Below are 17,500 nucleotides of genomic sequence, written 5' to 3'. Positions count from 1 at the left end.
GCCATCTGGACACCTCATTATAATGAAAAAGTCACGACACGGCCTTCTCCTCCGGGGCCTCGAGAACCTCTCGTTCTCATTCACTAAGACAGGGGGAGGGGAGGAAGGACGTTCCTCTCACTCGGGATTAGGGCTTGAAGATCTATCCAGAAATTTATCGTGATTTGAAGGTCTTCAGTAGAAAGCACATCTAGAAATCAGAGATGATTAAGGAATGGTATATATATATATGTATATATATATATATATATATATATATATATATATATATATATATATATATATATATATATATATATATATATATATATATATATATATATATATATATGACTATTCCTTAATATCTTTTGGATATGCAATAAAGGCCTTGAGATCGTGGTTTTCTATGTGTGCGTATGTTTGTACATATATATATATATATATATATATATATATATATATATATATATATATATATATATATATGCATATATATTTATATAAAATATATATATATATTTATATATATATGCATTATTATATAATATCATCACCCGTCTTTTCTCAGATATCCCTGCAATAAATACACAGGTCTTCAGTGAACTCGTGATTGATGGCCTTTTCTTCTGCTAACTTACATAGATAGAAGTTATAGTCTGTCTTCGTATAATTATAGCAAAAGGGCAACAACCCATAACACACTTGACAAGAATAATAATAATAAAAGTATATGTAAAAATTCAGAGTCCAGTGTCAGGATGTAATGCAAAATATTTATTATATTCCAAATCATGTTCTTTCTTATAATATTGGTACAGAAATATCAAGGTTGGCATTATTTTTATTGTTATTATTATTATTATTATTATTATTATTATTATTATTATTATTATTATTATTATTATTATTATTATTTATTATTAGCTCAGGTAAAATTTTCTTCAGTCTGTAACTCGCAAACTGCCTTGTTAAAAAAATACGAATTTACCTGGTCAAGATTATTATCCCAGTTGTTGTAGCATCCTCATTATCGTTAATGTTAAATTTTCAGTTTATGAGGACTAGCCTAACGTAGACCCTAATTAAGAATTTTTAAATACCTCCATGAAGAATCTTCTTATCTAGGCCTAATTAAAGAGTTGTAAATTCATCACTGTTATAGTACTCGTTCTCAAAGCATATTTACAGTTTCCTCCATGAAAGATTTCCTCCTCTGAGTAACCTTTGTTTAAGGATTCTGTAAGTGAATGTGTAACGAAATCTAAGCTTTTTTTTTTTTTGAACGTTAAAGGTTTGCGAAGGGGTCAGACGTTATCGTCCTTCAGCCTTGGGTTATTCCATTAATGTTCAAGTATTTAACACATTATATATCATCATCTTTTCCCCCAGCAATTTCCGTAATGGGCAAATGCGTGGCTCACGGGCCCTGATTAGGTAATCGCCATGTTCAGTATAAGAGTCGACGACGAGATTTTCCCATAATCATTGGTCCGTTGCTATCTAATGCAGAGCTGCATCGCAGTTGAAGGGGGAGGAATGCTGAGGGAGAGATGGAGGAGGAGGAGGAGGAGGAGGAGGAATAAAGGATTTAGGAAAATGTGATTGTAAGATCGATTTGGCAAAATCAAAATTTTCATAATAAAAATTATAATAATTGTCATATGTTGATTTAGAGTTTAGATGTCCTGGTTTATGTTAAGGCATGTTAAATGTCTATAGACGAGTCGTGGTTGCTGTAATAGCTCATCGCCTCAGACTACTTTTATTTTTCTGTTTTTGTCATTAAAGTTGTTGTTGACCACGGTTTGCAATAGGTATCAGTGAACCGTAGTTATCGGTGAATCGTATAATGATATATTTCAGACATCGCATCATATATAATTATATTTTTGGCGTTACTCTGTGTGTGTGTGTGTGTGTGTGCGCGCGCGTACAGGAGAATTTATTTCAGGCCAGGGCCTTCTGCTCTTTAGTACGAGTTCATTCTAAATGATATTGCATTTACTCAGTGACTATATTTCAACGCGTCGGCCATAAGCCATAATCACTTAGTAGAGCGAAGTATTTTCTCTTTACGTCACTAAAACAAAATCGTTGTTTATAAAATCAGAATAGAGAAAGTGCACGCTTTTACATTTAATAATTCAGGGAATGGCTGTACAATTATGCACACATGCATAATAATGCAATCGATTGGTGTCTATATTTACAAACGGAAACCGCGTTTTTATGAAAATGTAATATATCCTAAGGTGTACGAAAGTCCATTAATGAGAATTGATGGTATTGCACGTGAAAACGATACACGAAATACACCCTATCATTATGCAAATAAGCGTCCTCAAAAAATTTGCCTCTAGCTTGCTCTGTGTTGCAAACAAAATACAAAAATGGCGTGGCTTAGATTACCAGCAACAGCGAGGTAATCTGCTTAACATTTTCAGGTGAATGTCAATTAAATTTTGCCCTCAATTTTGTTTTATATTCTATCCGCATTTTATATTTTAGTAAATGTTCATATGGTAATACACAGCTTGTACGTAATGTTTTCGATCCAACAGAAGATTATGAAAACAAATTTAAATTGTTCTGTAAAAAAAAATGTTATTTGTGAAGTCAGAGATTGACAGGCGGTGCGTTCCAAGTACTGTAACTGTTTCTCCGTTATTTTAACGTCGTGGGTGGCGAGAGAGAGAGAGAGAGAGAGAGAGAGAGAGAGAGAGAGAGAGAGGGAGAGAGAGCATTACTGCACCAGAACTAGTTCATTTTTATTTCGTAGATTGCTAAAGCTATCATGAAGAATTTATAATTATGAAAATACATAAACAATATCAAGAAAATGACAATAAAAAGATTTTAACAGAACAAACAGTCTTGTGAAGACAATAACCATAAATATATTTATACGCTGTGTTAAATGGAAAGTTGCTCGGGAAATATATATATATGCAAAGCAGCATAAATGTACATTCTGTAGTACATTGGAAGTCTTCCTCAAGAATGACAAACAGTCTCCTTGTATATGAATGTGTGTGTATATTTGTACGTGCACACACATATGTATATATATATATATATATATATATATATATATATATATATATATATATATATATATATATATATATATATATATATATATATATATATATATATAATATATATATATATATATATATTATATATATGTGTGTGTGTGTGAAATGTTTATGCATTATGAAAATTTCACAAAACACCTTTGCTCAAGGTTCCTCTTTGTCATTTGAGAAACGACTGTCAGAAATGAGATCCAAGATCTAAGATAAAGTGCCGTTTCTTCAAGAAATGCTTGTAGACACAACGGCGTGCATGCATGCGTGCTTGGTGGCGATTGGCGACGCATGCGTGTATACTTGTGCATTTGCCTTTGTTTTATGTGTGTGTGAAAGTCATTGATTTGTAATTCCTGGATTCCGTAATCAAGGATAATTACGCGATAACAGAAACCTACCTTCCCTATTCATGGCGTTCTCTTTTTTTCATCTTTCTTTTTTTTTTATTTAGTTTTCCCCTTCGAACCATCCACTTAGAACCAGAAGCTAATCCTTCTTTGTTCACTCGAAACCTAATTAAATCCAACGCCCCGCTCTTAATTAAAGTTTCTTCGTCAATGCTTCTAATAACCTGTGGAAGTTTCGCTTTAGTGCAAATCATAATTGGTCGTAATTGTGCCAAAATACAGCGCTGGGTAATTCCTGTTTGTTTTCAGACCAGCGGGTGGCAGTGGTAAGGAGGAGGAGGAGAGGAGGAGGAGGAGGAGGAGGAGGAGGTGGAGGAGGAGGAGGCGGCGGCGGCGATGTGCCTCTGTTCCTGCTTTTGCTCCTCTCCTTTGCTCTGCTTTTCTCTTCTCTTCCCGAGTTCGTTTGAGACTTCCGCCGAGTCCTGGAAAGATGAATAAGAAACTCTCTCTCTCTCTCATATACATATATATATATATATATATATATATATATATATATATATATATATATATATATATATATATATATATATATATCACTAAAGAACTTTTCTGTAAAAGGGGTTGATCCAGGAAAAGAAACAGCGATTGCTGTCACATTCGTACTTTAACTGTTGAATCGTGGATGAACCCCCAGTACAGACAACTCTCGCAAAATTCACCGTTTCCTTCACCTAATGTTCATCAGCATCACGTCGGACCCCCATACACTCAAGGTCCTTTCTTTCCAATTTCTCGTTCCTCGTCCTTCATTCTTTCCATATAAGTAAGATATCTCAAAAATATTCTGATCCATCTTTTCACGGAAGGTAAACATTTTACCATTTATTCTACGTATCTCCACATTTCTTAACTTTTCGGTCTTTTTATGCCACACGTACGATATATTATATTTCATTACAACATTTTTCAACCTTTTATTTCACTTGAATTCAACTTCCGCATTTCATTTCCATAAAGGAGAGTTAGCACAGAAATTCCTTCGTACATAAATCTATGTATGCGTATGCGTGTTTGTGTATGTAATCACATACAAGCACATGCACATACACATTTAGCTTTAAAATAGCTATTGGAATTTATGCTCAGACTGTATTCATTATGAAAAGATATCTTAGAAAACTATGAATTATAGAGCAACAAAAATTTATGCAAGTAGAAAAAAAGTTTACATGCTGTAACATGAGAATATGCAAAATCTAATCACATAAGATGAGCAAAACAAGTAAAGAAAAAAAATACCTTTCTAAAATCTAAGGAATGGTATTTTTAGTTTTACCGTTTTTCGTTTCTGAACAGGCACACAAACACATACATACAACACTCCACACACGCAGACATATATATATATATATATATATATATATATATATATATATATATATATATATATATATATATATATATATATATATATATATATATATATATATATATATATATATATATATATATATATATATATATATATATGTCAACCTATAGTCTTACGTAGGATAGAGACAGGTCGAAATTAAACTTCACAGGGAATGATTCTGGCTAACGCTGAAAGACATTACAATTGTATAAATGGGACTGAAGGGAAAACATGGAGTAAAATCCATGGGAATATGGAAGAAGGTAACACGCATATCTGTTAGATTCCTATAGAATGACTTGTGTATTTAAACGTTGAGCGAAAGTAATTTTACGCGAAATTTTAAATCATCTTTTTATATATTCACATAATATATACCGATGAATTTAAAGTTACAACCAGTTGCATTTTACCTGTGTTCACTTTCTGATTTCATATGATGGACTTTTAGATTACTATAGGAAACGAAGGGCTTTTCACACTCTCTCTCTCTCTCTCTCTCTCTGTCTGTTGTGTGTGTTCTGAGATTATGTTCACTAGATAAGGTTGAAAGAGCAAAATAAACGATATTGCTAGAAATTACAAATAACCCAGTGACCGAGTAAAACAAAAATAAATTGAATTATACAGCACATGTGAGATAAGAAACATGGATAATTAACAAGTGTAGGAAAATTAACGCTAAAACGTTGTTGAAATTAGGTGTCATAAAAAAGGGAAGAAGCTCCTTTAGAGTAGAGAGAGAGAGAGAGAGAGAGAGAGAGAGAGAGAGAGAGAGAGAGAGAGAGAGAGAGAGAGAGAGAGTAATTTAAATCGTCATTATTCCATAGAAAACAACTAATGTTGACGAGGTTCCTAGCAAAATATATTAATAGTGTGAATAAAATGTAAACGCTAAACAATATTCCTTTAGTTCATGAGAAATTGTTAGAGCTAACTGGCCAAATTTTAATTTTAACGAAACCTTAAGGAAATATAAAACATATTCGGGAGATGCTAGAAAATTGCAATTAATATTAAAAATTATATTTTCTGCCTAGATAGTGACGGAAAGAAGGAGTTAATTAAGTTATATATTATCGCATGCAAACGCGTTTTGATTGAATATGGTGAAGTAGACAGTTACGATGACATTATTATTGTTATTATTATTATTATTATTATTATTATTATTATTATTATTATTATTATTATTGTTGCTGTTGTTGTTGTTGTTGTAAACATGCATTTTACCTTCGATAGCGCTGATGTTGAAAGAAGCGGAATGACAAATGAGGTAATTGTTGTTAATAGAATGGAGTTTGGAAGATCAGCTACCTAATGAAAGAAACGAGAGTGAAGAACAAGAATTCGGTATTTCATAACCTCACTGCTGAATCTCTGTGTAGTAATTCCATACATGAAGAAAAGAATAAGTGTGTACAGGAGTATATTCACGTCTTTGCAAAGAACAACACAGCAATCCTATGAAAAGAACACCGTTCCTAAATTCTAAGGAATAGTATTTTTAATTTTACAGTTTTTTGTTTCTGAACACAGACACACACTCATACATACATACATACATACATACATACATACATACACCCTCACCAACCCCCCAATTATATAAAGTGACAAAGAAGACGTATGGAAATTCATATAAAAGGATTGACTCTCTCGTCAGGGAGTTAACTAATTACACCTTTTGGTTAATTATGGTGGTAAGGGAGGAGCAGAATGTTAGAGAAACATCGAGAGTGCCATTTCAGTTTACCCTCGGAAGCTCGGCAACTTGTAACTTCTAAAGCGAGAGGCGCTTTTGTAACGCGCGTGTTTCTTATCGCCGGAGATGAAAGAAAGAAGCGCCCGGTGCATGAAGTAAAGCCATAAAACAAAATACATGAAGAAGAACGAAAGAAAGAAGGAGGAAAGAAGAGTAACGTGTGAAAAGAAAAACAGATAAACAGGAAGTGATAACCTATCGCCAGTATCGCAATTTCCCATGTTGCCGACGTAAAAGAGTCAGAGTGATAGAACAGAGAGAGAGAGAGAGAGAGAGAGAGAGAGAGAGAGAGAGAGAGAGAGAGTCGGGGAGGGGGATGGTAGAGAGGAGAGCAAGACAAAGAGAGAGAGAGAGAGAGAGAGAGAGAGAGAGAGAGAGAGAGAGAAAAATACTTCGGCCTACATCTTTAACCAAGGGGACGCTTTCAGGCTTAGAGGAATGATTGGTGTCTTGACCACATCGTTATCGGCGCTATGAAGAACACAAGTCAGTTGATGCATCGGTTCTATATATATATATATATATATATATATATATATATATATATATATATATATATATATATATATATATTATATATATATATATATATATATATATATATATATATATATGTATGTATATATATATATATATATATGTATATATATATATATATATATATATATATATATATATATATATATATATATATTTTATATATATGTATGTATTTACATTAGTCACATTTTGAGTCCATAATTTTAAGACATCACTTCTCAATTTTCTGATCCTTCAGAAAATAGTGAACGCTACATAAGCAACCGCAATCAGTAGGAATTGATTGCGAGAAAGACTGTCCAAAAACACGTGATGTGGACATGCAGATGTACCACTGAGAAAATTAAACCGTTTCATTTCCCCATATATATATATATATATATATATATATATATATATATATATATATATATATATATATATATATATATATATATAATATATATATATATAAAACATATATATATACATATATATACATAAATATATATACATATATATATATATATATATATATATATATATATATATATATATATATATATATATATATATAAGAAGAACTGCCTTCAACGTCGCTTGTCGCAATAGGCCTCAACTAGTTAACTATATGAAATATATATATATATATATATATATATATATATATATATATATATATATATATATATATATAGATTTGTATTATGTATATACATATATCTATGTATCTATCTATCTATCTATATTATATATATATATATATATATATGTGTATGTATATACTGTGTATGTTATAAATACTTGATGCATCTATGCAACTAGCCTGAATTGTTTAAAGTAATATTCTACAAGGTACATACACTGTGGCACTGATATATATCCCCTCTAGGAAGAGAAAACACACCCGCCCCCAAAAAAAAAAAGTCTTAAAAGAGAGTGTGCAATGCTGATACAGTGAAATTCATCACACATACTGTAGGTAGAAGTGGAAATTTCTGTCGTCTTGTCCATAAATCATTCAGGACTGATTCGTACCTTTGAGTCAAGCAATGTGCAAAGTTGTAGTTTTAACTCGGAGATTTAATAATAATTGTGTGGTCTTATAGCAGGGAAAATTTGATTATCAACCAAAGAATCCACAAACTATAGAGATGAATGATATAATAATACAGGTAATTCGCATCCTGACTATGTGTGACATGTTTTCAACTTAACAGAATATGACAAATATATTTCTTTTAGTTTCTGTCTTTTGCTGCCGAGTATCTTACACTCATGATCATAGTGATTCAGCCGTGGGGAAAGTCTCCCCGATAAATGAAAACCAGAGACTGGCAGTTATGTGATGGCTTCTGATAGAGTATGAGACAGTCTCATTTAATGAAATGTGATATTAATTATTAACGTTTTTGGGTTCTCTCGGCGCGTACTTTGTTTTGATGCTCATTATGAGAGAAGTAACTTAGGACTTTATGTAATATAATGATAACTTGCAGATTTCACATTGGTTTCCTCATATGGAATTAGAAGTCCTTCTTGAGGGCTGCAGTTACACGTATAAAATATGCAGTTGTTTGAATATCTTACTGTAATATGTGTATACGCGAAATTTATACAATGTACTTAAATTATATATATATATATATATATATATATATATATATATATATATATATATACTGTATATTATATGTATGTATGTATATATATTATGTGTATATTATATGTATGTATGTATATATATTATGCACACATATATATATATACATACACACAATATTATGTGTATATGTATGTATGTATGAGACTAAATTTTACAATTGCACCTAATGGGAAATATATATATATATATATATATATATATATATATATATATATATATATATATATATATATATATATATATATATATATATATATATATATATATATATATATATATATATATATATATATCACCACAGACATATATGTGAATATGTATGATAACATTAATTGCATTCCATACCTGAACCCCACATCGGGGAGTGCTTTCAGCATTAAAGAACTGAAAGAAAGGCAGTATGTGTTACATTTGGATCAGTATATCTAGTTGTAACGAGTTAATATATATATATATATATATATATATATATATATATATATATATATATATATATATATATATATATTCATTCATAATATTCCACACTCGGAGCGGAAACGTGTATGAACATACAGTCAGTTTGTAATTTACATGTGCATCTTGTATGTGTATAGTAAATGAAATTTAGATAAAAATTATGTTTATGTAGATTACAAATAATGACATTATCTGCAAAATTGAAATTAAAATGGCAGTTATTGTTTATGGACGTTTCATTTTTAATAGCTAAACCTTATTTTGTGATAGTGGTAGTTTAGTTAACACGATGAGATTATAAAAGTCAACCGACTAAGATAAATGTGTAAAAAGCATTCATTGTAGTTTATGATTATTATTATTTTTTTTAATATTAATAATAGCTAACAGTTTAACCAGACCATTGAATTAAAGTTGTTTCCTCTAACATGGCTGAATATTATTGGATAAAATTCAGACACGTAATACATAATATGTTTGCAAATGTTATGGTGATATTATTACTTACAAGAGAACAACTTTGGATCTCAGACGCGAAAATTTGTGCTGATATATTATTGCTGCAGTATTGTGAAAGAGAATATTAGTTGCAGTATTGTGAAAGAGAATATTAATTGGAGTATTGTGAAACTGTGTATGGCAGCTTAGATGACCTCATTACATTTAAGAATAATAATAATAATAATAATTGCCCTATTTGCATAATTTGCAGTTATATCATATTATTTCACTGAAATAACACAGACAGTGTAGATAACGATTCATGTTAATAAAACGTCATAAGTGTGTAAAATGTCTGTTATTCTCCCCCTCTCTCTCTCTCCATCATGTGAACAAGTTTTTTTCCTTTCCTCTTTCTCTCTCTCTCCATCATAAATGTATAAAATGTCTGTTTTTCTCCCTCCCTCTCTCTCCCCGTGGATTAATGACTGCTGTCGTTAGTATCTGATGTAAGGGTGTAATGGTGGAGAGTCATTACAGACAAATGGTGACCGAACTTGGAAGATGGTCATTCGATAAAAGCATTCTTTTCGTGTAGGGTGGACCTATACACTCGAGGTGACTCTCCGTTATCGTCGCGAGACGCTGAAGGAGCAGGACAGAGGCCAAAGGGCGTCCTCCTCTCCGAGAGCGATTATTGATGGATCACAGGGGAATGGGGGCATTATGGGTTACAGTAACAGGATTTGAGTAATTGAATGGAATCGGGGAAGGGGAGGGGGCGGGGGATTATGCTTACGGGGCCCGGAGAGGGGTTTGAGCTTTAAGGCAAATCACTGTTTATCATCGTCGTCTGCTATGTTCCTAGCGTAGCACTGGACCTACCTGGACGCTTTTTAAAGGTTTGCGAACTGTCATGGTTTTGTCAAAATTACACGAGAAGCGAGGGACTTCGGCTTGGGCGCTCTTTCCTGTGGGCTGGAAGGGAGGGAGTTGGCTGTGGCCCTTTCCATCTAGGCCCCTTCCGATAGGAGCTTACCTCGATACCACTTTATGTGTGGATTTTCAAGTCTCGAGTTGACGTCTCTTAATCTAGTTAAACCCAGAGAGCGGCGTATTCTTTACCAACACATCCACAAATGAAACCACAGCGGCCACAAATGTCGACACAGACCCCTTTCGTATATTCCTTCGCTGTTGTTGATATCCGCTAAAGCCCATCGCTATCTCTCTCTTTCTCTCTCCCTCTCTCTTTCTCTCCCAATGGTGCCGATGGAAGGGTGTGCCAGTATGCTCGCTGAGTGGCTACGTGTAAACACAGCTTATGCGCCCCGAGTGGCCTGCTTCGTCATTTGCTGAGCAGGGCGCCGAGAGGACACTCGAGAAGGCGCCGCGACACCCCTGAGAAGTACCTCGAACACTTGCCACCTTACATGTCAATATATTGCTATTAGCAAGTCCTGTATATCTGTATACAATCTTCGACGATATTTGCAAGAACCGAGGCAAAACTTGTGCCATGCCCAATTGTCGAAAGGCATACATCTATAGGACTCTTTCAAATAAATAACCACTTTTTTTTTATTCGGCATGTGTTGGAGTGGTGGCGGTGGGAGGTGTCGGCGCGGATGTAGGCAGTGGCCGCGTCATAAGCCCCGCCCATATGGTCTTCAAGCTGTCCAAGCCGCGCGCCCACCCTACACTTCCATCCCTGTTTTGTTGTGATTTTTTCTAACCCTTCTATTCGGAGGCGAATTCGCAGACAAGGGAAGAGAGAATTTTAAGGATAACGCTCTGCAGGAGTGAAATGATGGCAGGGGAATGCAAGGGAAGGACGAACGAAATGAGATGTTAGTTAATTTCTAGTACATATTGATAACTGCTGGGAAACCCAGCCCTCACTCGCACCACGAGGCGGGACTTCTAACGCCCGCGGATTAATTCACTTCGGTGCCTCGAAATCTCTGCCGCTGTCTGTAGTTTTTCGGGAATAGAAACGTCCCTCGCTGCGTACTGTGGGAGAAAATAAGGCCCTCAGAAAGCTACAGACTTGGATAGCGTTCCTGTCGATTGTCGATATCGGTAGACAGCAACCAGTGGAGATTTTCTTTTTTCTTTTTCTTTTTTTTAATGTGGTCATGTGCGTGTGAAGTTGATCACAATCGGCAAGCCTGAAGGTGTGACGTGGGACGCGGATGCTCCGCCTCCGGAGCTCGGTGATTGGCTGAGCGGGTGTTGACGGACCAATCAGTATTGTTGGCGGGTGTCGGGGGCTGGTGTGGCGGTCATGACTTGGTGGTCGCCAGTGTAGGTGCGAACGCGCGATAGGAAGGCCGAGGGCCTATACGTCCTAAGTGTCAGTCACCACGCCTTGCCTCCTACACCTCTTTACACCCATTAAAAAAGCTGAAGGCTTTCGTCCCTGAAATACAACTACTTCTGCTTCGATAGTGCAATCTGGAGGCTGTGAGGAGAGTAATCTACTAAGTGTGAAGCGCAACCATTTACGAAAGAAAATGTTTTAAGAAATACTGGTGTGATTTCGAAAGATAATTTTTGGGGATAATTTTTTTCTTTTCAGTTTGTATTACAACACAAAGTTTGAGCTGCCGTGAATTTATTTTTTGTTTGTTGTGCTTGGAAACCCCAAAGGAGCGAGAAGACCGTGGCCACGACATCGAATCGTTTCAGAAGCTCAGTGAAAGAAAAGTTGAAATTTGGGAGTCTCTTCTTCGCTCTGGAGGTCTCGTTTCGCTCACACTCTCTCAGGTCTTGAAATTCTCCTTCGTCGGTGTGGGTGGAAAGTGTGGGCGTGATGCGTGGGTGGTGGTGGCGGTGATGGTGTTCCAGAGTGCGTGTGAGTGAGAGAGAGTGAGAGTGTGTCGTCTTGCCTCCTCCTCCCCCCCCACTCCTCATCAGCTGCCCTCATGCGATTCGACAATTCGCAACAGGAGTTTAGCCAACACTTGAACTCCCCGCTCAACTCGCCACCACCTCTAACCCCCGTGGGCGTGGGCGGCAGTATGGCATACCACCCGTTCCTCCTCCAAAGACCCACGGACTTTAGTGTCAATTCGCTCCTAACGCAATCGCCGTCGTATCTACCGTCGCTGGGGCTGCCTGCCGCCGCTGCAGCAGCGGCAGCGGCGGGATCCCCCAATCCTTACAGTTTCCTCCCGAAGTTCCCCGGTCACTTGGGCCATCCCTTCACCACCGCCGAGGATGTCCTCTCGCAAACCCACATGCGGCCGCTCAGGTCGCTGGTGCCAGAGGAAGACGGGGTGGTGGACGACCCAAAGGTCACCCTCGAGTGCAAAGATCTGTGGGAGAAGTTTCATAAACTGGGCACCGAAATGGTCATCACGAAATCCGGCAGGTAAGAATCGTCTTCGATTTTTATATAACTGTCCTGATGTTGTTATTATTTTTCATGAGATTCAGATTAGCCTGTAGAATTTTTTTTTTTTTAATTCTTTTATGTCTCATATTTTACAACAATTATAAATTTTCTTTTCATGTATAAGAGAGGCTAAATTTATAATATGCTCTGTTTAATGAGTAAATTATAATATCCATCATATTTTACAAAATTGTTTGGCTGGTGTTTATAAAGGACAGCCAAAGAAAATATCTTGCAAAGAAAATATCTTGTAGTATATTTTATCATCAATGATATATCTTAAATGCCCTCAGAATAATGAATTGTATGTTGTGCTAAAATTCAGTACATAATTTACCAAGAGCTGGAAAGAGGCCTTAGAGGTAGAGATGGGACATAGAGATTGTGGTCCTTCTGGCCAGGCTGTTCATTAACAGAGCAATTTTTACGTGTGAAAAGAGAGATCTTATCCTGTATACAGGATGTCTCAGATAATGAGTTGCTTGTTGAAAACACCCAGGAATAATTAGGAATGGTAATAGAATCTGTTTTTATTAGAATAATTAATGTCCAATGCTTCACTTAAGTAATTTCTTGACTGTGAATCGTTTGGGGCCCAGTGAACTCTGTGAGAAATATTTGCCCAGTTAAATGTTTTATAAATTGTGAGACAGAATAGTTTTAAAAATAAATGTTTGTGTCACCTCTCCGTGTACATACATGACTCGCATTTCAGAAATATTATTTTTCCACTTGGAATAATATTTGTCGTCGTTGCCTCAGGTTCAGTAATTGTGTTTCACAACAAACGCCTTATTGCTCTGTTATTTTAGCCGATAGTACGCTTTTTCTTAAAGGGCTTAATTGGTACCGATTCCCTCATATGGAACACTGCAGAAATAGCCAGTGGAAAGGCCTCCGTAAAAACCGTCTGTCATTACTATGCAGTAACGATCGGTTGCAACAGAGTTTACATAGCAATTAAGTAGTTAGAGGGCAGTTTGGGCAGGCGGAGAGATTGGCAGTGTGTTAGCCCAGGAGCGAGGTCCATGTTTATTTATCAGTTTGCTTACCGCTCCGGAGATAAGTCCCGGCACCGAAGTGATGCTATCAAGTACCCTAATAGAGCTAGGAGAAAGATTCTCTCTCTCTCTCTCTCTCTCTCTCTCTCTCTCTCTCTCTCTCTCTCAGAGGTGGAAAGGAAAGAATGAGATGTGGGAAGGAATCCCAGCGGGATGGGAAGGGCATGTGCTTTTGAGCGTTAGGGATAAAGTCGTGTTCGGAGGTTTCTGTATTACACCGGAAGAAGGATATGTTATACACGCGTTAGCGTAGGGTATCTGTAGGTTACCCTGTGGATTTTCTCAGATGGTATGTAATGGTAGACAGCGCTGGAGTGCGGTCAAATGTGCTGGATGTCAACTCGCATACTAAGCGATCCTGTGTACAAGACTGAAAATAATGTGGCCCGTCCGTTCGTGTGTGCGTACCAAGGAGACACGCACACGTAAAACCACATTGAAGAGGCACGTTGCTCAAATTTATTTTTCAAGTCACTCATTTGTGGTATATGCGTTCGATTGCCTATAAACTCCATCATACTCTTGCAACACTGGCCGTGGAGGACGTCATAGCTCCAGAGCGTAGGAATTAGCATGACTATCCTCCGCTCTCTTTTATGAAATAAATGCAAAAAGGTTATGATCTCTGCGGTCTAACGCCGGCGGTGATGGGCGCAGCTGGTAGAACTTTTGGGACAAACATCAGAGGCTGGCTTACAGCGCCAGCTGTGTCCAGGTCGTGTTGCTGTCAGATGGTCTGAGTGGTTCGGGGAGTGTTTTCCTCGAGATTGTTCATTTTTCGGAAAATGTCCAATTGGCAGAGGAGGAACGACAGAGATGCGTTGACTCTGTGCAGTGTTGGGGTCCTCTTATCGGGGGTCGCGGGAGAGGGGCAGCAGCAGCTACGGAGCGGAGGTTCTAACCGCTGTGGGTTCTTCCCCTTAGTGTACCGGTAGCTAAGTGGGTATTTTATTTGGTTTTTATGTACGCAAGGGTACTATGCAAGTCGTTTTCGCTTTCCGTAGGTGTGTTTCCTGCGAATTTCTTTCCTTGGGCCAAAGTGTCTTCGGGACACTGGGAGGAAAAAAATCAAATTCGCCCATTCTAGAATTTTAAATTTGGACGAATCCAAATTAGCTATGTCTTTAGGGTAGGCCTTCCCTACCTTGCGATGTACTTATGCCCTTATCCGATTTATCACTTTTTAAAATGAATTTGTTAACATTCAACACTTTAATTTCCCACATTTCCTGAAGGAAGAAATTATTTATACTGACTCATACAACTTTAAAATTTTTTTTTACACAATAATATTTTCCTTTGTATTTTATCCCAGTTTGCGTGTTATGTCTCCCGTGTCCTGTAGTTTTTTATCGTAAGATTTTTGTAGTGCAAGTAGATTTTTTCCCCTAATTTGTTTTGCAATTCTTGGGGAATGTATTTTTTCCATAGTAGCCTACAAATACGACGTAAGAATTTGAAAAACAATAAATTTAAAGCAGTCGTGGCATGGTTCACACTCTTCCCGAACCCATCGGGCTATGCCAAAATAATGACAATAAACTCGTCTGAAGCATAATAATTTTGATATTAACGATGATCGGAGAGGCACCGATCAGCAGTACCTACTTTTGCCTCTTACGCGAAAGATGACGATGAATTACAAATTTATGGACTATCGATGTAAGTTAAAATTGTGTTAACTGCCAATTTGGTGATGCATTGCTTCAGTCATAGAAAATACCCATAAAAAAACCTATTGTTCACTCAAGTAAAAATTTTGGAAAGATCATAATCACTGGCATATGCAACAGTAAATAGATAAATGTCTCGAAAAATCTCACATGAAATATCGAATACCGGTTGTCAGTATTTGATTTATAATAGTAGTTTTCAACTTAGGAATTAGTTTGCGTTTTGTAGTAAATTTTATCTGCTTATTGTGCAATAGTCATGCCAGTACCGATTTTTTTTTCCCAGCAGGGATCTGGTAACAATATTTTTTTATTTTCTAGTGTTATGAGGTCTTTGGAAGATACATATACTGTATACATTATTATTTGTAAACTGGATATATATATGTGTGCGTGTAGCCTATGTGTATATATATAATTATATGTATATACAATATATATATTTATATATATGTCTGCATGTATGTATGTATGTATATATATAATATGTAATATATATATGTATATGTATATATATGTATATATATATATATATATATATATAATATATATATGTATATGTAATATATATATATATGTATAAATATATATGCGCATCTATATATATATTATATATACACACATCTATATATATAATATATATATGCATAGGGTACTGTATGTGTATTTTTCCTGTATTAGCCTATACAGAAGCCAGGTCTTCAAATGTAAATTTATGGCGTTCATATTAAAGTACTGAGCTCTTACAAATTACATCAATAGTAGTCTATTTTCATTTTTACAATAATTGCTAGGGGATCAGTAAAAAATTTTGCCTCTGATTTCAGAACGTAAATAATTTCTTGTGTATTCCAGGCGTTTTAGTTGTTTATGCAAATCAGATAGTGTGATGCACAATTCTGATTATATTAATTTACTTCCCCATATTTATGCACTGATTCAAAGACGTTTATTAGATTTTTTTAGCCTGTAGCATCGCTGAGCGCTGGATAGATGTTTAACTACGAGGCGCTACAAATTTTCCACCGGATTTTAGTCAGTCCTGAAATGTGTATGAAATATTCTTCTCCCATGTAATCATGTCTTCGGGTTTTTTCGAATTTTCTGCTCCGCGAAATCGTCGTTGTATCGGAGAAAATGCAGTATTAGCGGTGCGCTAGCGGCAGGTAGCGGGGAGGAGTTTGTGTTGTTCGCCGAGTCGAACTAGCTGTGATGGGAGGGAGTGAGAGAGAGAGAGAGAGAAAGAAAGAAAGAGAGAGAGAGAGGATACCGGGGTGGACCTGCGCAAGCTGGCCGAGGAGGCATTATTGCAATCTCGCTCCAGACCACTACACACATACACACACACTACTCTATCCCCATTCGCCCTGCAACATGCTTCTCTCTCTCTCTCTCTCTCTCTCTCTCTCTCTCTCTGTATCGTCTTCATTTACTTCTCTTGTGGTCTTTTTGCTGAGATATGTACGTTCAAGTTCATACATGTGTAAACTCACATATACTACAAGCATGTGCTGAATTGCATGTATTTGCGATTATATTTATAAAATTGTTTACCAGTATAAATATTGTTAGCATACATACTTAGATGCACACACACATATACACATATATATATACACAAACATATATATATACCTACATATATATGTATATGTAGGCTGTATATGTATATTTGTGT

At 35.9% G+C, this 17,500-nt stretch overlaps 1 protein-coding gene across 7 annotated transcripts in view; it reads left to right on the top strand.

Moving 5' to 3' along the window:
- The window catches only part of LOC136847557 (optomotor-blind protein-like), a 379,535-nt gene that overhangs the window by 134,050 nt on the left and 227,985 nt on the right, over nt 1-17,500 (top strand). For 2 of the 7 annotated variants that reach the window (XM_067119306.1, XM_067119296.1), the window contains exon 1: nt 11,658-13,064. The exons of 1 other annotated variant lie outside the window; for it this stretch is intronic. In XM_067119306.1, the coding sequence (XP_066975407.1) occupies nt 12,616-13,064 (449 nt within the window). In that variant the 5' untranslated portion in view covers nt 11,658-12,615. Of the gene's footprint in view, nt 1-11,627; nt 13,065-17,500 lie in introns of those variants that run through there. 4 more of the 7 variants (XM_067119290.1, XM_067119285.1, XM_067119312.1 and 1 more) reach the window with 3 other exon arrangements.

The sequence above is a fragment of the Macrobrachium rosenbergii genome, chromosome 2 (genome assembly GCF_040412425.1).
Source record: "Macrobrachium rosenbergii isolate ZJJX-2024 chromosome 2, ASM4041242v1, whole genome shotgun sequence".
In the NCBI taxonomy this organism is placed as follows: Eukaryota; Metazoa; Arthropoda; class Malacostraca; order Decapoda; family Palaemonidae; genus Macrobrachium; species Macrobrachium rosenbergii.
This window is presented reverse-complemented; position numbering and strand designations above follow the sequence as displayed.